General features: G+C 38.7%; 1 protein-coding gene across 3 annotated transcripts in view; it reads right to left on the reverse strand.

Annotated features, from left to right (window-relative positions):
* LOC134535045 (CUGBP Elav-like family member 4) overlaps nucleotides 1-22,337 on the reverse strand; it is a 693,633-nt gene that overhangs the window by 88,447 nt on the left and 582,849 nt on the right. For all 3 annotated transcript variants that reach the window (XM_063373883.1, XM_063373882.1, XM_063373881.1), the window contains one exon: nucleotides 9,423-9,502. In XM_063373883.1, coding sequence (XP_063229953.1) covers nucleotides 9,423-9,502 — 80 coding nt within the window. The remainder of the gene's footprint in view (nucleotides 1-9,422; nucleotides 9,503-22,337) is intronic.

The raw sequence follows: 22,337 nt of genomic DNA on the forward strand, positions 1-22,337 counted from the left end.
AACCAATTTTTTATAAATTTTTGCTTATTAACGTTGTTTTTCACCCTTCACTAGTCCGTGCGAGTCTTAAAGTAAAGTAACATACATGAGACTCTTGTTGCCATGTTCGTTACAATTGTAAAATTATATTTGAATCATTATTCGTTGCCTACAACAGTCGAGTGTGGCCGTTAACATAGCTGTTTTCAAAACCCGCCATCTACACCAATAAAAAAAAATGTTCGTTCAAAATCTGAAACCTCTGAAAGTTCTTCACTCATTTTTCTGAAATTTTGAAACAACGTTGCATTCGAATACGCGCGTGTTTTCATGTAACTATTTCGTACCTGTGTTAGGTAAAATTATAGGTAACAATATAGAGTTATAGAAAGAGGAATATATATGTTTAGAGAGGTAGATAGAGGGAGATATACAGATATATTTACATAGAGAGATGTTGAGAGATATGGATAGGGAGATAGACTGAGATATAGATAGAAACATAGATACATATAAGATTTAAAAAAGAGAGATAGAGTGATTTGTAGAGATATGGATATAAATAGATATATGGATAGAGTAGAGTAAGGGATATATAGATTTTTTTTTTAATATAGAGAAAAAAAAAGTAATATTAAAGAGAGATAGAGAACAAGATACAAAAAAAAAATGAAAGAGGCATAGCAACGCATGCCGGGAACTAGCTAGTTCTTAATGTAAACATATATTTTTTTGTTTCATAAGATGGTTCCACTTAGATATAGTAGTTTTTATTTGGGGCGCGGTAGGGGCGCACCAATTAAACGTGGCAGTGGCGTACACATGAGGAGGGGCAGTGGTGTACCCACAAGGAGGATCACAGGTGGACTTAAGTAACTTAGCAGTAACTTACTAACTAACCACATTACATACTTACGAATATAAAAAAGGTTTTCAACAGCTAACATATTTGCACAGAGTTAGGTATTGTAACAGATCTATGGATATTTCGCCCCATCCCCGCATACTGAGCAGACCGAGAGTGGTCCATATGACACAGGCACATCAGCTACGCAATAAGATTCAGTCATTGAATATACTTATACATTATATATATATATATATATATATATATATATATATTCAATGGTTCAGTCAATGCCCAGGCCGCATACTAACCTTTGGGGAGTGCTTTTAATAAAGTATAATTTAAGCTACTCAACAACGCCAAAACTTAATATCTAACTATCGAAACCAAAACTGGAGGTAGGGTGCTTCCACAGTACGAGGCCTGTCACAGCAATGATGTCAATATAATTTTGCAGCCCACCCTGCAGAGGTTCTAGTCTCACTGATAAACCTTTCTAAATGATTTTCGGTTATTTTTTTTCTTCACAACCTTTATTTTTATCCGCATTTCTGACAACAACGTGTCCGCTTCACGCGAAAAGTGCGAAAACAAAAATAAAGTGTTTCATAATGAACTTAATCTGTTTTCGTTCAACCAATCATTCGCAAATAATTCCTTGGGTTCGAAAAAAAAACAGTCGTAAATCAACTCGTTTACGTGATAGTGCCAACATCTCTTCTTCACCAACATATTTGTTCATCACACCTCTCAGTTCAAGAGGCGTACTTGAAAGGATATATAAAAACCAATTCTTAGACACTCTTTTGTAACCTATATTTAGGGGCATGCAGATTTCGCGAAAAGATCTGAACACTTATTGGACTGCAACAAGGTATACCCGCGCCTGTGGTTTCTTCCTTGTGATTGGCGGCCGTCTGCGAGAGAAGTCGTTGCCTTATTTGACCGAGCCACTGAGGACGCGTTTACTTCCGCACTGAATCACTGTGATTGGTGTTACAGTCGATATGTACCTGGAAGAAACTCGCCCAATCACGAAACACAGACGATGCTACAGTGTTTTGACTTTCATCTAGTCCCGAAATCTTTTCGCGAAATCAGCATGCCCCTACCTATATTGAATAAAGACTACATGCACATGACTTAAATTAAAATCCTTCATCCCTCAAACGTCCACTTATACACGGTGGACAAAATCAGCACATTGAGGATATGGGTTTTCCAATTATCTCAAGTACGTCTTTCATTATTTTCCTTTATTTTTTTTCCCTAACAGTGAAGCAAAAAACTTCCGGTTGTTCTGTATTTTCTGTTGGGGGAGGTGGGGGGGGGGGGGGAAGATGAACTGAGAAAAGAGTTTCTCGGGTTTCAGAACGGACGTGGGAAAACTTTAGGAGTCTCTCTCACCCCCCCCCCCCCCTTACCCGGCGGAGAAATGCCTGTCCGTCTCTGCAGAAAATTCAAAGCCCACTTTACATAAGGTAATCGACCCGTAATGTTATTCTATGGTAATCGTTTCCCCTTGCGCCCCTGGGCCGCCCGGGGCTTGTTGATGAGGGGAGGTGGGGGTGGTGGACTGGTGCAGGTGTACGCGGGGGCTAGGAACTCGTGTTGTGCTGTTATTTCAAGCGGAACCTAGTTTGCGCACGGCAGGGAGCGGCTATGCAGATGAATGTTGATCCAGTCATTAGTGCTGGGGGAGTTACGTCCTTTTCCCCCCACCTTCCTCCCACCCCCATCCTGGCCCTGTGGCACTCTCCTCCCCTGCTCCACCCCGCAGCGGGTCGGGTAGTTCTCACCGGCGCCGCCAGGTGCGCGGTTGTTCTCGTCTTTCTGTTCGGGAACCCCAGGGACTAAATTCCCTAGGGGGGGGGATATTTTTGTCTGATCCCCTCCCTCACCCTATTACTCAGTGCAATGTAGGGGAGGACGGGGCAAGTTGACGAGCGGGGCAAGATGACGAATGACTTATTTCCACGTCATGGCACTAGATAGCACCACCTAACAGACACTACTAGCGCTCCACACTGGTGGGCACTAAAGAATCGCACAGTGAAGCCGCTGCCACCATTTAGTTGTTTGTTAGATGATGTTCGTACATTTGGTCTGACGTATTGTAATTTTCAAGAACTTCGAAGTAATATCTCATGGACAAACAGGTAAGATATTTGGATATTCAATGTCACACGTTATTACCTTAGACTATATACTTTTCTTAACCACTATATATTGTTAACCTTTTATTTTTTTTCCTAGCGAAAAAATCCAATACTAATAACATTTCTGATCGGGGCAAGTTGACTGGGGCAAGATGACGACTCGTCATCTTGCCCCAAATGCTTTATACGGTTTTTGTGGTATCCACATACAACTCTTTTATAACTTTTGTTTGATTTTCTGAGCTTTATAATCTCATAAGCAAAATGCAAGTGTCATCACAAGCTCACCCATGAAAGCGATTCTGGTTCAGAGGAGAGCTCAGAGGATAGAACAAGAACGTTTGAAGCAACAAAGACAAGAGTCTAGAGAAGCCAAAAAAGGAACTGTTACTAAGAAACTGAAGCTCGATTCTCGAGAAAAATCCAAGAAGCTCCAACTTTCGACAGGCATGACTTCAGCTCAAATATCCGAAGTGCAGTGTCCCGTGTGTGATGAGATTTATGTCAATCCTCCATCAGAAGACTGGATCGAGTGTTGCAAATGCCACACATGGTGGCACGAGGACTGCTCGAACTTTGAAGGAGGAAAATTTGTGTGCGATTATTGTTTATAAAACACCAACTCTGAATTAGTTATGTAAGTTAACTATTAATTGTAATTTTCAACAAACCAAGCCTTTAATAACATGCCTTATATGAAAAAACGCATGTAACAATGTTAAATTAGTTAGTTTACAGTAGTTTGCATTCTAAGAATAAATATGTTTAAACTTGTGTCAAAAATGTCATCTTACCCCGTAGTCAAAGTCATCTTGCCCCGGTAACGGGGCAAGATGGCACATTTGCATTATATTTTTAAAAGGGCAGAATTTTTGAGATAATATTTAAATATAGATTTTTTTCATGTAGTTACACCACGACAAAAGACTATTCTAATAGTGTCTGGAAAGAAGGAAATCGTATTTCCAAAATTAAAATTATAAAAAATGGTGAACTCTTAACATCGCCAACTTGCCCCGTCCTCCCCTACACAACTTCCCAAAATCCAAAATTAAAACTAAAAAAATCTGAAATGTGTAAACGTTACGGTGGCCATTACTATAAACGTTACCTGTATGTATCGCATCAGCTAGAGACCGGAAAAATTCGCGGATTCATTTCGTCATAGGCTGAAATTCAAACATGTGTATGATTCTGCTGGTTCTGCTATTGGCTCTAAGGTTTAACTGGAGCTCTCTGGGCCAATGCGAGACTATCGACCAAAGAAGCGTCGAATCACAAGCTACCCAGTGGAGACGACTCACAATTTAGTAGCCAATGAACACGGGTGTTGACTTGAGAAGTGCAGAGGATAATGGAGGCTATCCTAGAGGTCATTGAATCCGCGAATTTTTCCGGTCCCTACGCATCACTTGTGTGCAGGAACCTAAATTGTAAGATTGGTAAGAGGGTACCGGGGAAATTCCTCAGGGGGGAAAAGGTGTGTGTGTGTGTGTGTGTGTGTGGCTGGGGGGGGGGGGGGGGCGCTGCCCGAGAGTTGTTCGCGCGGGTTTTAACCGACACAAGTCATCTGTGGACAGTGCGCGGGATTCGCACATCGGCCATCTTTGCACATCTCCTCGCCGCCCGATGGATCCCGCACTCCCTCTGAAACATGGGGTTTTGTTGGGCCACGCACGTTGTACACTGCCCATACGATGGTCAATATTCATGAAAACAGAATTTTTTTTTTAATATACAGAAGGTTTTCCCATTAAACGTAGTTCTGACGTTTACGTCTATCAACCCCGTTTCGCCGTCAACGATGTCGCGAGCGTAAGCGGACACCCTAACTCCCGTGGAAATTTACGCCCACGCTTGTAAGTTTTCCTATAAATTTTTACTAACTACTAGCTGCAGTACCCGACGTTGCCCGGGCTGAACACATGTTGATGATATATTGTCCGCGAGTTAAAGCTGAATGGGATAGCGCTGTATGCGCTATATGGTGGACGTAGAGAAAATGACACAAAATTGCTGTTTGTATGCCTACGACCTATGACTTTCTGTTTACCCATGGCGATCGGTTGCCACGGTGTAGTTTATGCGCTTCAGTGCCATCTAGTGGCGTGTTATAGCAAACTGGATATCGCGAAAATAATACTCCGTGTTCAAATATCTATGTATACCAATTTCCATGGCGATCGGTTGATGCGCTGCAGCGTCGTCTAGCGGCAAGTTACAAAAAATTGGATAGCACGAGAACGTTCTCCACGAAAAAAAAAAAAACACTTCGGTGTGCCAACTTTTATGGCGATCGCCCAAACTATGTCGGAGTTTATAAATTACATACATTCCAATATTCTTTTTTTTTATATATAGGGCCTATATAGATACACTTGTAATTTTCGTCATATCAGGGTAAACCCAAGCATTAAAAAAATTCCAGAAACTTAACCCCCACCACACGACGACTATTTTACTCAAGTGGGAAACGTTACGGACGTTGCTGCAAGCCGGTAGAGTTTCTCCGTAAACGCTAATTCCTCATTCCGTCGTATCTCACCGTATCTAATGACCCAGTTGTCATAATTTATTCCAGTCTGTCCTTAAATATTTTTTAAACCCCTAAGAGATACCCGCCTTAGCGAAGAATCGAAGCTTGTACCTCCGGTTTTGACCTTTGAGCCGCAGAAAACTTTTATATTATTATATTTACAATATTAAAGACGTGAATGGTGTGGTTAATACATTCATTAAAATTTATGTTAATGCAATAAATTTGCTACCGTTGTGTGTGACGTTGAAGTTCACTATGCACATAACAAAGAAAATAACAACAAAAAATCAAACAATTAAATGAAGCATTGAATATAAATCTACTAAGTAATATTTATATTCAGTTCTCATAGTCAATTTTACATCATATTTTTGTCATTTCTCAGTTAACTTCTATCACCTAACTCTTTTCGATAAATGTGCAAAAATTTATCACTTAAAAAAAATTGTGATAACGTTGAACATTTAATGGAAGAACATATGCAACTGAATGATGCATTTCCCCACGATTATTTGCATTGGAAACTGTCAAATTAATTGAATGGTAATTTTTCCAACAATATTATTCGGAAAAATTACCGGAAATTTCTTACACTTAACGTTATATAAATCAAGATAGCTTCCAAAATACGCCACACGTGCCGAGGACTATGCATCCATACTTTGACGTCGTAACAAAAAAAAAGTGGGAGTAGTTTTCAGAGGCTTCTCTTCTATTGGCTAACCTCGCATTGAAGACGAAAGAGGGGAAGGGGGAAGGAAGGTGTGCGTTTACAGCCCTTATAACCCTTGAGAACAGGAATCTTCCATCGTCGGAAGACCTCGGTGTTACTTTACACCCCTGAGAGGTTTCTTGTTATTTTACGCCCCGGGAGGAGAAATACAGAAGGATGCTCACGTAGGGGAGGGATGGAATAAAAAAAATGTTTGAGTAGACGACGTCTGCTTTTCACTTTGTTGGGTGGGAGATACCCTCAAAAACCCAAAGACCTGCAGTGAATGAGCTGATCGTGGGCATGTGGACACAGGCGGCGAAGTCTGGCGGGGAAGTGATAAACCACACACCGTCTGTGCAAGATAGCCGGCAGAGGTCTACAAAGTAGGCAGTCATTTTTTTTATTTCATCACAAAATCCAGCGGGTACTTCGCACCATGCGGCGATTTTCTTCAAAAGTCAGTCTTCACAATGTTATTTTATAGCTTTGTATCACGTTATTCTGGCTTCCATGAGATTTTCTTTAAATTTAGTAACGGGATATAACTAAAATGGTATGAATTAAAATTGATTTTTTTTAAATGTCTGTGAAAAATAAAACACTCATAACTTACTGAAATTTATTGCATTCGTACTAATATGAATATATATTTTTTTCCGTAGTGTTTTATTTTAAACAGCAATATGTTAAAAAATGAAATAACTTGTCCTTTACTAAGCGGTTGTCAATTGGCATGGATGTAAAGACCGGCTAAATTTTGCCAAGTTGTGAACATATATTGTCAGACGTGATTTCCAATTGTTCAGTATAACCTACCTGTACCGCAGTATATTTGCGAATACTTGTATTAAACTTTCATAAGAATTGAAAAAAAAACTTTTGTTTTGCTAAAATGCATTACTTAGACACAATTAATGCTATATAACATCGGTTTTTTTTTAAGCGAAGGAGAAATATATCACGTGTTAAATATTTGGCTTCGGTAGGAATTGAGCGTTGTTTGCGTTTTCGGGCGGTCAGGGCTTATTTGCTTCAGAGGAAAAACTTATTCGTCATTGTATTCAAACGGAAGACACACTTCTGTGTCTTGTGTTTTAACTGCATCTCGTTGCGGCCTGTGGAGTCTCCAGCAGAAATGCCCGAAGACCCCAAAGACTATAAAGTGACTTCGAACAATTCGGCGACGGACCTGCTACTCATGAATATTCAAACCCCTACAGGGCCAATTTATTTCCCCTTCAGTTGTTTGGAGGGTTGTTCATAAAATGAAAGTATTGTTTACTATTGGATTAGCTATTGCACACGGATTTTTTTTTGTGTACGTCTACAGAAAAAAAAAACGAAAAAGCGTCATGGGGACTGTCGACAGAAATGAAAACTTAAAACATTGTTTTTAAATGTGTAATATGACATCATTTACACGTCAAATGTACGTAAGAAAATGATTTTGGTATTATATCACTAGCATGTTGGTGACGCGAACTCATAAGTTTTGCCCCTACCAATAATAACTTTAAAACTAGAAGAATTGAAGTTTTTTTCATTGAAATAATAAAAAAATTATCAACTAAAATCTACAAATAATCAACATTATTTATAATAAATAAATAACCTGACATTTTAAGAAATTTACATCGTAAATAAATAAACAAAAGAATAAACTTCAACTTAACTACCTACTAAAAAATATACAAAACTCGCAATATGTACCACACAATAACGTTAAAATTTCCTTGGAAAATAAAGATAAAATTTAAAACTTGTACCTTTGAAAATAGAATAAATTAAGTTTTATCCTTGAAATACAAAAAAATTAACACGTCACGTGACCATGTCGATGATGACTTACATGAATTTACTCCCTATCCAAACCTTCCTATAGAAGTTTTCAATTCAAAAATTCCTTTTAGAAACCAATTGCCAAGAAATATACTGTAATACTATAAAGAAAATTTATTGTAAATTTGTACAACACATGGAAACGGTTATTTTTTTATTTATGAAATACGCTTTAAGAGACAATACTGCGTATTGATTACGAAAATTGGCGCATAACTTTAAATTTTAATTGATATTTCATCCAGACATATTTTTTTTTTTAAAAAAAAACCACAGAATAGACAATCGAATATTCAATCTTTGGACTTTATTTTGTTCTATTATGCTTATTAATGTGCGCAGTTGATACTGAAACGTTATTTAGGGAGTGGTTTACAAATAACTAAAAAAAACTGGAGGTACTGGGAAAACACAAATCATAAACGTCTGGGTAAGAATACGAACCAAGTATTGCTGCGAACACTATTTTGTAGTGATACAGTTGTTTTCATGTAAATTTACAAACAAATTTAAAAATATCTGTAATTTTACACTAATAATTCTGTGCCGTTTACAAAAAAAATTTACAGTGCGGACGCTTATGGTTTTATAAGGTACAATCCAGCAAGTCTAAACATCCTGTTATCGACTCTTGACTATCGTTTTTTTTAAACATGAACTTTACCTGTCCCACACTGATTTAAAAAGATGTCACATTAATACAAAGCAGTTGAATGATTTAGCTGAATAACACTAATGGCTCAGTTAATGAGAAAATATTATCAAAAACTGGTATGACAATACCTGCTTTCAGGTTAGTCAAATATGGAAATATTTTATATTTGACTTTAAGTTATCACAATGGTTATTTTTATAAAAGTTATTAAATCCGACAGTTCTTTTTGATCACGAAAGACAGTACTTTTTAAATAGCAAAAAAAATTAATTAACTGATTTTAACTTACTTATTGGACCTACTACGATGTTTAAAAAGCAGCAATTTTTTTTTGTAAATTGCTCATTGTATTAGTTTCATAATTTCGGGTCAAGAATAAAAAAAACACATCTTTTTGAATAATTAGTTGCACCAAAATGTTCTTAGCTCTAATAGAGAGTTGCACCAAAGTGTTCTTAGCTCTAATAGAGAGTTGCGCTAAAGTGTTCTTAGCTCTAATAGAGAGTTGCACCAAAGTGTTCTTAGCTCTAATAAAGAGTTGCGTTAATGTGTTCTTAGCTCTAATAGAGAGTTGCACCAAAGTGTTCTTAGATCTAATTGAGAGTAGCACCAAAGTTTTCTTAGCTCTAATAAAGAGTTGCACCAAAGTGTTCTTAGCTCTAACAAATGTCTGTAATCAAGTGACTTACCGGCATAGTTTGGCTGCCGTGCAGACTATTAATCGCTGCTTGGGCCTCCTGATGCGAACTGAACTTTACGAAAGCACAGCCTGGAAAAAAATATAAACAAATGACAATCTGCAATACTAGCACTATGTGTATAAACTAAGTGTGGTGAATTCACATGCCAAAATAAGTTTAATTATATATTTTTATTCCCTTGTGAAAAAAAACTTTTTAACAAAATATGGTTACTAACAATAAATTGCATTTCTTAAAAAAAATATTACTAGAGATAAGTTCAATTTTAATATACCCCTAAATTTAATATATATATATATATTTCAAGCTGTTTTGGACTTTTAGTTGTACGAGGCGTGTCCGGAAAGTAAATAACGCTTGGTAATTAAAAAAAAAATAACTCATGAAAACAGTTTTATTGTAAGTTTCCGTTTACTACATATTCAAATAACATTTTCACATAGTCGCCATTCATTTCAAAGCAATTTTCCCAACGCTCTACCAATTTATTTAACCCCTCTGCAAATAAGTTCGCCGCCTGGAAATCAAACCAATTGACAATCGTAATTTTCAACGTTTTGCTGTAATTGTTGACTCTCGTTTCATTAAATCAAACAAAATAAATCCCTTTTCGTAAAAAAAAAACCCGGCAGCCTTCATTTTTCGTCTTGAGTACGGAGATTGTTTAATCTTTTTCCGATGCTTACTGAGCGCCTGTACCTAGGCTACACGCATTGCGTATTCGAAGTCCATGATGCCTATGGCCGAGGCGTCCATTCCATTACCAGGCGGGACTTCATAAAGAATAAATTGGGGTTGACACCCTCTTTCACAGTTTATTAGAAATAATGTGCTTTAAAACATTTCTTCCCCACCAGCAACAAGAATCATTAGAATGTATGATCTTCTAATAACAAATGTAGAGTTGTCATAACTAGTGCACAGGTTAGCCATTTGCAAGATAATAGATATATTTTTAAAATTGATAGATGCGTACTCATTCCATACAGGTAAGCAGCCATATTTGCTATATTTGCTGTATTGCATGACGGAACGATTCATAAAATTCTGCTGGAAAATATGATTCCTCGAAAAATATTTGAAAAAATTTAAATAAATAGAAAAACCTATGATTAAAAATGACAGTAAATTAATTTCCAGTAAATTACAATGATATAATATGTCAGACAAAAATTATAGTTAAGAACATTTTTATGGCCTTTAGCAAACCGCAGATTACATGTAGAACACACCAGGAGCAAAAATTAACAACGAAAAGTAACACTGAATTCTCCTGCTGTGAAATATCCTTAGGAATTGAAATTAAACAAGAATGATAAAGTTAAAATTATTTATTAAATTATTTTGAACCATTCAAAGTAAAGCTGTTTATTTTCTTTTCAATCCGATCGTGATCATAGCTTGAAAGGTAATATTCGTTTTGCTTAGTCATTAAATCCTAAAGGCCAATTCGTAGTTCGTTTTGAAGGCAGATGATGTGAGGTGCAGAGATTATTTTTCTAAGATTACTGCCGGTGATAATTTCTTAAGAAAATTGGCGCATAATTGTATACATTGATTATGATATTTCATTCAATCAAAAAAAAAATTTAAACCGTCGAAAAGATAATCGAACACTCGACAACTTGACTTAATTTTGTTTTATCGTGCTTGTCGTGTGCGCAGTTGATACCGTAAAGCTATTCAGGATACCGTTTAAAAATAACTTTAACTAATAGATGTACTGGGCCGACACAAAGCATAAATGCCCGGGTAAGAATAAGAACCCAGTATTACTGCGAACACTATTTTGTAGTGACAGGTTATTTTTTTTTTTTGTAATTGTACAAATATATGTAATTTTACACGAATATTTCTGTTCCATTTACAAAACAAAATTCGGAGTCACTTACATGTTTAATTGCGTAAATCGCTTGACAACCCCTTTATCCGACGTCCCCCCCCCCCTCTCCCAGTTCATTCAAACCACTGGCCGTTACCTGCCTAGAGAATGAGAAGGTTGACAAAAGGGAGGGAGAGGGGGTGTTCCTCAGGTTGCCTCATTAGCCACATTGTTCTACTTCACCATTCACGTCATCCTAATAATAATGCTTAGCCTCCTCCAATGGCAGGTGGGTTATTAATCACGAGACGAGAGGCAGCGATAGAATTACGGCCTTCCACCCCCTCCCCCCTCTCACCCCCTTTCAAACCCCGAACCTAAATGCCGCCCTTCGCCGACCATAGGCCCCTAAGGGTTTGTTTCTATATGTAGAAGGGGAAGGGGGGTCGCTATGAATATGCACGGGGCAAGCCACGGGAATTTGGGCGCTAAGGGGATGAAGTAGATGCGACCATCTTCCGAAATTCTTCGGGAATTTTACTAAAACAGACTTGTTTTACGGCATGCTGGTAAATTGGTAGGCAGCTTGCCTGAAAAAAAAAGCGTGATATCTCTATTAAAAATATGTCGATGCACGTGTGATTATTATTTTTGTTTTAAATTGAGCTTTAAGCCTCGTCAACAGTGAAGGTCATCAGAAATAACCGGCGATGACTTTTTGTCAGGAAACATCCCAGTACGTATTTGCCTTGTCTGAGTTGGGAAAACTTGATCTGTATTTTCAGCCCAGGTCCCCCAGAAGCCGTATAGGTGCTTCAAAGATACTGGAAACAAAAACGCATAGCAACGTGGATGTATAATATTTGAGCGATAAAAAATGTGTAAAATTATTTATCCTAATTGTTGTAACGACCAATAATACATAAATACATAATTATTACCATATTTACGTATTTGTTGGCTCCAGCACGCTAAACACAGGAAAATAAATTGCTAATTTTTTGACGTGAGCATTCGCAGATGACGTAATAGAAGAGACCTGTAAAATTCGCGATTTCAAATCCCTAAAGGATAGACTCCATGATCCTCTATGCACTCTTGCAAATTACATCTGCTGATTGGTTACCGACTCGTAACACCTGTTGACTGGAATGATCGTGATTCGCTAATTCTTCTGTTAAAATTTTTTTTCATTGAGCCCAGAATCCTTCAGATAAACTGTGGCCCAATCAATGAAGCAAAATAATGTCAAAAGTATTTGGACTCTATCCTATCGCGAAATGAATCCGCGAATTTTACAAGTCTCTACATATTAGATAAACTCGGCAGCAACTTTTGACTTCGACAAATGCCTAAAGCTACGTGTATGGTGTTGATCACAAAAAAAAAACCATGAGCCAGTCTTTCAGTACTAGCCAGCAAAGAGTAAACATCTAACATCGGTAACGAGCAAATACATGTGTTCTCATGTTGCAAATAAGCTTATTAAACGAAATTCGGACCAAAATGTGACATAAAATCCTTCAAAAAAATGGCAAGCGTGATAAATATACGCAAATTACCTTTTCAATTACATTTCTGGTCACAAAATCGCGCGTACTTTCTGCAATTTGCAGCAAAACCGGGTGAACAGGGAAGTGGAAGTAAGAAGAGTGTTTATGCTGTAGGCTTTCGTTTCGTTCATATGCGCCCATATTATCCTAGTGGATTCATGTTTAAAGCAAATTTACCAAAGATTCCTTTGGACACCAGGTGCCAAGAAATATTTCTGTGATGCTACAAGAACGATATTGTAACTGTGTACAGCACATGAATATGGTTATTTTTTTAATATACGAAATACGTTTTTCGAGTTAATGCTGAGTATTTATTACTAAAATCGGCACATAAATTTACATTTTTATTTATGTTTCGTTCAATTATAATTAACTTTGTGACATTATTTTGTTGTATCATGCTTATTATGTGCGGAGTTTTTACTGAAAAAAGCAATTCGGGAACGGTTTACAAGTAACTTTAACTATTGGAAGGTACTGTAGTAAATATCCGGGGGGGAAATTTCCGAACCCAGTATTACTGTGAACACGTTTTTGTAGTGATGTAGTTGTTTTCATGTATATGTACAAAATTTACAAATATCTGTAATTTTATAATAAAATAAAAAATAAAAAATTAAAGTGCAGCGTTTTTTCCGTAAATTTTTTAACACTTTACCTTTCTACCTTTTGCGTGTCTTTTCCAAGTGTGTCGGTTGTTAACAGAACATCCTTTGATTGCCCAGGGTTTTAGCTCATGCACTGATATGAATCGGAGAACCATAACCCCCGCCGTTAATGGCACAAAGGTTAAACAGACGTGTGCAGATGAAAGGTTTCCCCCCCCCCTTCCCTTACCCCACACATTATCAGGCGCAGCTTCGCGGGCGAGGATGAAGGAAACGTTACAAACAGAAGCTTTAACGAGAAAACTTCCCCCGCCCATCCTGCAACAAAACGACCTGTATCGTTTTAACGCTGGCTCCAGTAAGGAAGGGGGGGGGGGGGGGTATTAACGAAGCGAAATTCCGTGTAACTGCGCCCATGTTCTCCAACTGACGAGTGCATATCAGCTGCGGAGAAAGAGAGACGGAGAGAGGGGGGAGGGTTGTAAAAAGGTGGGGGGGGGGGGCACCCTTCAAGAGCGCACAAAGGCAGGCGACCGGTGAGAGCATGCGCGCGCAGGGACTACACCAGATTATGCTCGTGGGTCACTAATTGGTTGCCATGTACGTCCTTGTTAGTATCATAAGGCCTGCTTTTCCCCCCACCCCCACCACCCTTTCCACCCCTCGTTACCCGGCTACGAACTCCACCCCTCTTTCCTCGGGGTCTAAACCCCCTCTCTCGCCCAAACTTCTGGGAGAGAAACCTCTTTGTCGGAGCATGGAAAGCCCTCAATTAGGGAAAGGATTTTGTCGACAGCCCTTCAGGGAGAGAGAGAGAGAGAGAGAGAGAGAGAAAGCACGAAAACGGGGATAGGAGAGAGATTGTGAAGGCGTGGGTGGGTTTTTGAGGAGGGATGGGGTATGGATGGAGAGTGAAGTATAATTCTGACGCGAATATCCGCCCGGCGCAAACATGTCGATACTCCCCTGTTGTAGACGTCGCGTCCGACGAGAAACGGATCCGCAGCAGACGTCCATTGTTGTCCACAATAATTGCGGGATTAACGTTACATTTTGTCCGTCATCCCCTCTCTACCTCCCATATTCCTCTTCCGTCGGCGGGGGTCCTGCGCAGAGGCCAGGCCCCGATGACCAATCGGGAGGGGCGAGACAAGCTACTTTGCTTCCTCCTCGAGAAGGGCGGAGCGAAAGAGAGGGAGAGAGAGAGAGATAATGACATATATATTCGGCTTTAACGTTTTGTCCGCAGGGTTTTAAAAAATATTTCGACAGTGGCTCGCTAATTCTGCTGCTCAATGGCCCTGCTCGGGGCAGTAATCTGCTTCGAGTGACGCAAGGCACGAGGAGGAAGAGGAACGTAAGGGGGAAAAAGGAAAAAAAGGGGGGGGGGAGGTAGTATTTTCAGCCCAGGGGATGTGAGCGAGTCCCCTTCGCAAAGGTTTTAGTCCCAGACCAGCGTCCTTCTGAAGGAAAACGCAGAACTCCACCCTCGAGAGCAGGAATATTTTTGCAGATCCCTCAATGGGATGACGTTCATGATAAGAGGCGGGAGAGAGAGAGAGAGAGAGAGAGAGAGAGAGAGAGAGAGAGAGAGAGAGAGAGAGAGAGAGAGAGAGAGAGAGAGAGAGAGAGAGATTATCGTTGAAAATGGTTCCGAATAGTGCTCGTATGCGCAGATATTCGGGTGCAGGTACTTACCAGGTATGTTTTTTTTATGAAGGTACCAGAATTATATATATATATATATATATATACATACCAGGCATTACTAACCGCAAGTACTCTTTTTCTTTCTCGAACTCACAATAAAAAATAAAGCAGGACGATCTTCTGCAAGCTGTACTACTTCAGAAATCGAAAATCCCACGCCTCTTCGAGTCCAGCAACAGGATGGTTCCACGAAATTCGGTAACCGCGTTTGAAATTTTTCTCCTTTGTTGATAAAATCTCCTTGAAGATTTCCCCCCGGGAGGATTTTCAGAGCATGTCGGGGAAATCTCACTGTGACGCGATCGTGTATAGAAGAAGACGAACTGTGCAAAAAATATCATGAGATATGTTCTATAAAAGAACGTAATCCTCGTCAGAGTATTGTCTTTAATGCAATTTGGCACAGGAATTACTGTATAAGAAATCGTTTAAACCAGACGTTCCTTGTAATAGGTAAGTTATTATTTTGATCGTACTGACTCTTAAAATTATTATTTTTTAAAAACCTTGCAAAAGCAAACCTATAAACTTACTAAACCAAGTGTTTTATTTAATTTTCCACACTCACTAACTATGTACTACTTGGTGTGTATACATAATCACATTCATTCTCTATTTATTTTTATGTAATCTTTTAAAATTTGTATTGTCTCGAAACAATAAGAAGCTACTTTTGCATTTTAATGTTTGATAAGAGTTTGATCTAATCCACTTTTAACTGTGATTATCCTTGGGGTGACAAAATAAGCTCGTGTTTTATGCTTTGTTACGTTAGACGCTACACAGAAAAAAATGTTCTTTTACAAAAGCTTCCTTTGTAAACCTGTTGCCAAGAAATAGTTAGCAATACTGCGAGAAATATATTAGAACTTTGCACAATAGTTGTTTTTGCATATATTAAATACGTTTTTCAAGCTAACGCTGCGTATTTCCTACGCAAATTGGCGCATGATTTTATATTTCGTTTGATATTTCATTCGAGCTAATAATTTTTTTAAGCCACGGAAAATATATTTAAGTATTCAACCATTAGACTTTATTTTGTTGTAATCATGCTTATCATGTGCGCGGTTGATAGTGGAAAGCTATTCAGGGAAGGAATGGGACAACTAAAAAGCATAAATACCCAGGTAATAACCCGAACCCAGTATTACTGCGAACAATATTTTGTACGATCCACTGTTGCGCTTTGTGCTAGAGCCCTGAGAGTTCAAAATCGCAATCCTGAGACGACAAAACAAAACAAAAAAAAAAGGAAAAAAAAAGCCAAGGTACACTGTAAATATTTTTTAAATGGAACAGAAAAAATAATGGAAAATGTCATATATATATATACAGATATATATGTGCGTATATATATATGTGTATATATATATATATATATATATTTATAGAATGTATCAAAATTCATGTAAAAAATTCGTACATTTTCATGAAAACAACTGTTTACAGTAACAGTGCGCGAGGAGGGGAAGGGAGGGGGAGATGTTTGGCACACTGGCGACTATCAAAACTTGCCAGAGTGCCACCCACCTTTTTTTTTATTTTTTAAATAGCACCGTGGTAGAGTTCGTGCTTGGTTACCTCAAGGTGCATGGATAAAATCTTATCCTTGGAATATTTTTTTTACTTTTTAATAACATTATAATATAATAATTTTATATAATCATGTTTAATCAGCTCAATAATGTTAAAATTTTGTTGTAGAAAGTATAGACTGATTTCAATCGTTTGAAAAACAAACATATACCTAGTGTTTTAATATGTGTTTTATAATGATCCAGGTTAATAGAAGTATAGTTATCTTTTAACCTGTGTGGAAACTTTTTACTATTAACTGTTTAATGAATTAAAAAAAAAAACATAGGCGGTGTTTTAAAAGAATTCTTTGTAAAAATTATGGTTTAAAACCCGGGGTTTTGTCGGAGCCGTTTATAATAGTATAATATATACGACTGTTTCGTGCTACTTATTATTGCTGGTGGCAACCGGGGACGCCCCACAACGCCGAAATGCCAAATTGACCACAACGCCGACATCTAGAAAACTTATGTGTACCACAACGCCGAAACATTTCATTGCAGGACTGCCACAAAGGTTAGGTTAGGTTAGACTAGTTTAGGTTAGACTAGGTTAGGTTAGACTAGGTTAGGTTAGACTACGTTAGGTTAGGATAGGTTAGGCTAGGCTAGACTAGAATAGGCTAGGTTAAGTTAGGTTAGGTTATATTACGCTAGGTTAGGTTAGGTTAGGTTAGGTAAGGTTAGGTTTGATTGTGGTATTTCGGCGTTAAGGTATATTTAAGAAACACACACAAATTCATTCAGTTGTTATTTCGGCGTTGTGGTACACAGCAGTTTTCTAGCGGTCGGCGTTGTGGTCAATTTTGACATTCGGCGTTATGGTATTTCGGCGTTGTGGTAACGACCCGTAGCAACCGACGTTTACGATTCAGGCAGCGAATTCTAGCGGTGGGCGCAGCAAGTTATTGTGTGTGATTCGCATCCAGAATTGTGGTTTTTTGTAAAAGACTATTTTTTTAATCAGCTCGGCACTATTTTAAGGAATTGTACGTTAAAATATCGCGTCCGAGCGACATATTATAAGTTTATTTGCAACATGTACAACGTAAGATCAAATGAGTTTGCTCGTTACTGTGGTTTGATGTGTACACAAAACTGGCAATTACTAAATTACTACTGACTCGCTCACATTATTTTTCTCAGAACGTCTATAGCATTTGTTTGTTTGTCACTAATATCTCCCACAGATGTTCATTTAGTGTAATATGGGTGTAAAAAGACTCGCAAGTCTTTGTAATTATCATCACTTGCGCGACCTTTTTGCACCCATGATATCACAAAGTTAATATTTGTTGAAACTGTAACAGAACTACAATTGCAAGGAAGGTAGCGAGTTAAAATTGTAGAGAAATCCATTGAAAGAGTAATGACAAAAAAAAAAAAAAAACCAACGAAAAATTCAACATGTCGTGTGAGACCAAACCACCTGCCCAAAGCGAACAAAAGCAGCACCGTGATATCACCCTTATGACACAATCTTCATATGGATTTTTTTTCCCCTTTTTAAACAATATTATTTGTTTGATTTTAAATCCCTCCATCAGTTCTTCCGCAGCCTTCATCTTAGAGTTTCTTTGGCTAATCTTTTATAAGATCCTATTTCTTGTGAAGATCTGGGATGATGGAACTTAACCCTTTAATTCTTTCCTATGGTGCTCATTTTATTCGAGGAGTTATACCGGAACAAAAAAAAGTGCGTGTACTTATGTACGCATGTTAGAAGTTATAATTACTTGGCGTAGTAAAAAAACTAAAAGTAATTTTTAATACAATTAATTTTGTGCCGAATCAGTGCTACTTTAGGCACGATTTTTTTTATTTTCTTAGTTTTACAAAATTTTAAATTTTTTTATAACTTTAATTTTACACTTTCGCCCGCTGCTTTCGCCCCATCCAAACTTGTTCGGTCGAGTGTACCGGCAGGTTACCTTGTTGAGTAGCATAGTGCTCTCACCGCCGTTTCCCACCAAATTTGCTGGGTCTAGCCGACTACAGGGCTATCATCAGCAACGGTATCCACTGGCCGTCGCGTTTCGTCACGAGTTTAGCGCTACGCGTGACGAAAGTAGCCGCCCTAAGCTTCCCATGGTCACCTCCACCCCTTCTCGGAGGTGTGCTGAAGTTTGCGGTCTCTAACACGTTTTGGTGTCCTTTTTTCAAGCTCCGCCGCACGTCCCGACGCCTGGCCGGCGAAGTCTCCCAGGGCAGGTCATTCACCGGACATACCCCCCACCCCATCCTGGTCCACAGCGGTCATCGGCCAGCCGCGGCAATGTCCCCTCTCAAGGCCAAAATCCCCCCCCCCACTTGCAAAATGGCGGCCATCAAGTGCCGCGATGGTCTCTGCGAGACTCCGACCTGCATGCCCACACCATCTATCGGCGAAAGGACGAACCAGCTGAGAGCGAGAGCACACTACTGACCACCCTATCCCCTCCAGGAGAAACAGTCGACCTCACACTCAGTCGATAGGTCGCTGGAGCCCTTTTTTTTTCTTTCGGAGCCCTTCGGAGCACTTCGGGTTTCCCGATCCCCTCCTCCAGAGGAACAGACGACCGGACTTAATTTTAAGTTAGCGTCCCGGCGCCTTTTTCAGGGACTTTGAGGGCAGCTCTCGTCCAGCGCGCATCTTTGCAACAGGTCGCAGTAACGACCAGCAGCTATCGTGATCCGCTTTCGGCAATAATGTAGTTGCTTCTGAGCCAGGCCATGTCGCCTAGATTTTTTTTTAGTTTTTCTTAGTAGCTGCCCAAATAGTTAATTTAACTTTAGTTTTTTTTTGGTTTTCGCCATAACTATTTCTTCTATGGCTACCGCGAGCTCCCGCGCCGCGCGTTCCCGGATCACCCCCAGGGACAGCCACTATCTACTTCACCCTGCCAGCTAAGGTAAGCTGCACTTCGTCCCACACAAACCTGTTAGGTTGCCTTTTTTTTTGGGCTTAACTTCGCCCGTCATAAACTGCCTGCTAACCAAGCTAATCCAGGTGGATTATTGGTTACAGGCAGGGTTCCAGAATCCCAGAGGGTTCCAGAATCCCAGAGTACTTCAAGGACCCCAGACCAGTTCAAGATGGCGGCCCAGTTCCGGCGCCACATTTTGCACCTCAACATGTAACTCGTGAGCCTCTATAACGGAGTCTCCCTCCATCTTTCGGCACCCCTCAAAAAGAAGTGAAGAACAGTTTATAACTCCGCCAGTTTTAGGACGTTTTCCATATTATGATAAAATATTGTATTTTAAACACATATATTTGTTTTATGAGCCTGCGAGCTCAATGTTCCTAAACAGTTGAACTTAGCATAGTATGAAATGGTGTTCCCCCCCCCCCCGGCCCCTCTTTCTTCTTTTTTTATTCGTTAGTTACTCAATGTAATGTATCAAAAATAAGAATCTGACATTGTTAGCAGTTTTGTTTGTAATGGCTGTAATGCCGTAAGATATTTTCTAATGTAAGAAACCTATCAATGAAAATATACTAAACTACTAATCAACAGTAAAAGCCTCTAATGAAACCAAACCATACGAGTGTTTTCATTTGCTGCTACTTGAAACCACAATCCACGTAACCTTTCCTACTGTCAGGGAGGTTAATTTTAAATTGTGTTTGTAAGTGGGCTGTGCCCCTCTGGCAAGTTCTTTTAGATAATTAGCCTGACGCTTCCACCGGACATTTATTATCAATAATTATGGTTTTGTTTTGAGCACAGCACCACGGTTACAATTTATACAAATAAAATAATAAAAGGACTGAGGTGATAGTATAAGCACGGTTTTTTAAGAATAAATTCAACGAATTTTAAAAATAAATAACTAAATAATTAGTATTCAATTTTACTATATTTACTGTATAAAATAAACTATTTAATTTAGTAAAATAATCGAGATATATTTTAATTAGTAAAGAAATTTAAAAAAAATGCTGAATATTTATTGTAATTGATTTATTTTAATTATTTATTATATAATACTTTAATAATTTATAATGCAAGTAAATTATAATTAACCTTAAAAAATACTCCCATAATAAACAGCCAGGAGACTTTCCGTAGATACTTTCTGCCAGCAACAATGGAAACTTACAAGCAACCTTACAAGCTTACAAGAATGGTTATACGAAAGGGAAAATTTCCTCACTCATATAAATACACTTGAAAATAATTATAAACACAATTTCAATCACTAATGTTCACAATAAATAAATGTTTTTTTTAACGATATGGCCCATTAACGATATGGTACATTATCAATCACTGAAGTACCAGATTAAAATAACACACATACATATAATTTTATTTGTATGTAGCCCTTTTTTGACGTGTCAACGTCTAATAAATCGATGAACGCCGACTGTACGCACGAAAAAGGATGACTCATTGTCCCGTTAGGCCTACGCACATTGTCCCATTACGTTTTGTCCCGTTACGGTCATTGTATGCTTGCGCCGTATCTATCTCTCTTCCACTATATTGGAACAACCATAGATTTGACTTTTTCGAGGCACATTAAACTTGAAACACTCCTATTCGTTTCCTACTTTTCCTATCATCGTCCTATCCTTAACAGAATAACACAGATTGGAAGAAGTTAAATAGCAAACATGTGTAAAAGTTATAGTTAAAATAATCTGTTCGTTAAAGTAATAAACATATTTGAATTAATGAGTGCAAATAAAAGTAAATTTATCAATTAAATTGTATATTTCATTTCATTCCTTCTTTGTATCCATACAAAATAGTGATAATTCAATAAAAATGAATCAATTTTATTCATAAAAGTATGCAATCATTTCATCAATGTTTTGTTATGACGTTGTCACGTTAAACTATCGTCCGTAAACCGACTTTACAGACAAAATTTTTTTTTTCCACCCTGTCATTTTTTCCCCCCATATTTTGTAAATTTCGTTTCATGCTGCGCGCGCATATCAAAAATCGACTTTTATCATATTTTCATAACGCTCCTAAATGAGTATAACTTCAAAAAATGGCTTGTTTGTTCGTGGCGCGCGCGCGTACATAGGCTCGCAAGTTTACGTGAAGCCCTTTGCTTGTGTACGCCAGCGTATTTTACAATTGAAATCCATGAGATTTAATTCCCGGGGTGAGATTATTTTTCAAACATAATCCTCACGTAACCCGCAGCAGCACTCTCGGCTGCAAGATAATCTTCAATCACGATTCGCGGTTACGGCCGGTCGTTTACCAAACCATACACAGAGGAGGAAGGGGGTTGGGGAAATTAATAGTTTTTTTTTTTACGTCGCGGAAGCTTTGTCAGCGCTCGACGCAATAACCCGCACCGATGAATCCACTAGAACATACACAGAGAGAGGCATTGCGGCATTCCCTGGGATATGCGGACGCCGCAATCGTTTCGGCAAAATGTTAATAACTTAATGCCGTCAAGCCCGAACGCGCGATTTTCACGAGCGTGCGCATGATCGATAGAGGTAAGGGTGGGAAAGAGAGACGGGTAGAGGTAGAAGGGGGGAGATTTTGGAAATGTGGAGGGGGAAAAGGGAGGGGGGGGCTAGAGCCCGACGGGCTTTACAACGTAATCACCGGGCTTCGGAGTCCTTTCACCCGCGACGGGCTTTGGGTTCCCGCACGCAAAAATAAACT

Source organism: Bacillus rossius, chromosome 8 (genome assembly GCF_032445375.1).
Source record: "Bacillus rossius redtenbacheri isolate Brsri chromosome 8, Brsri_v3, whole genome shotgun sequence".
Taxonomy (NCBI): Eukaryota; Metazoa; Arthropoda; class Insecta; order Phasmatodea; family Bacillidae; genus Bacillus; species Bacillus rossius.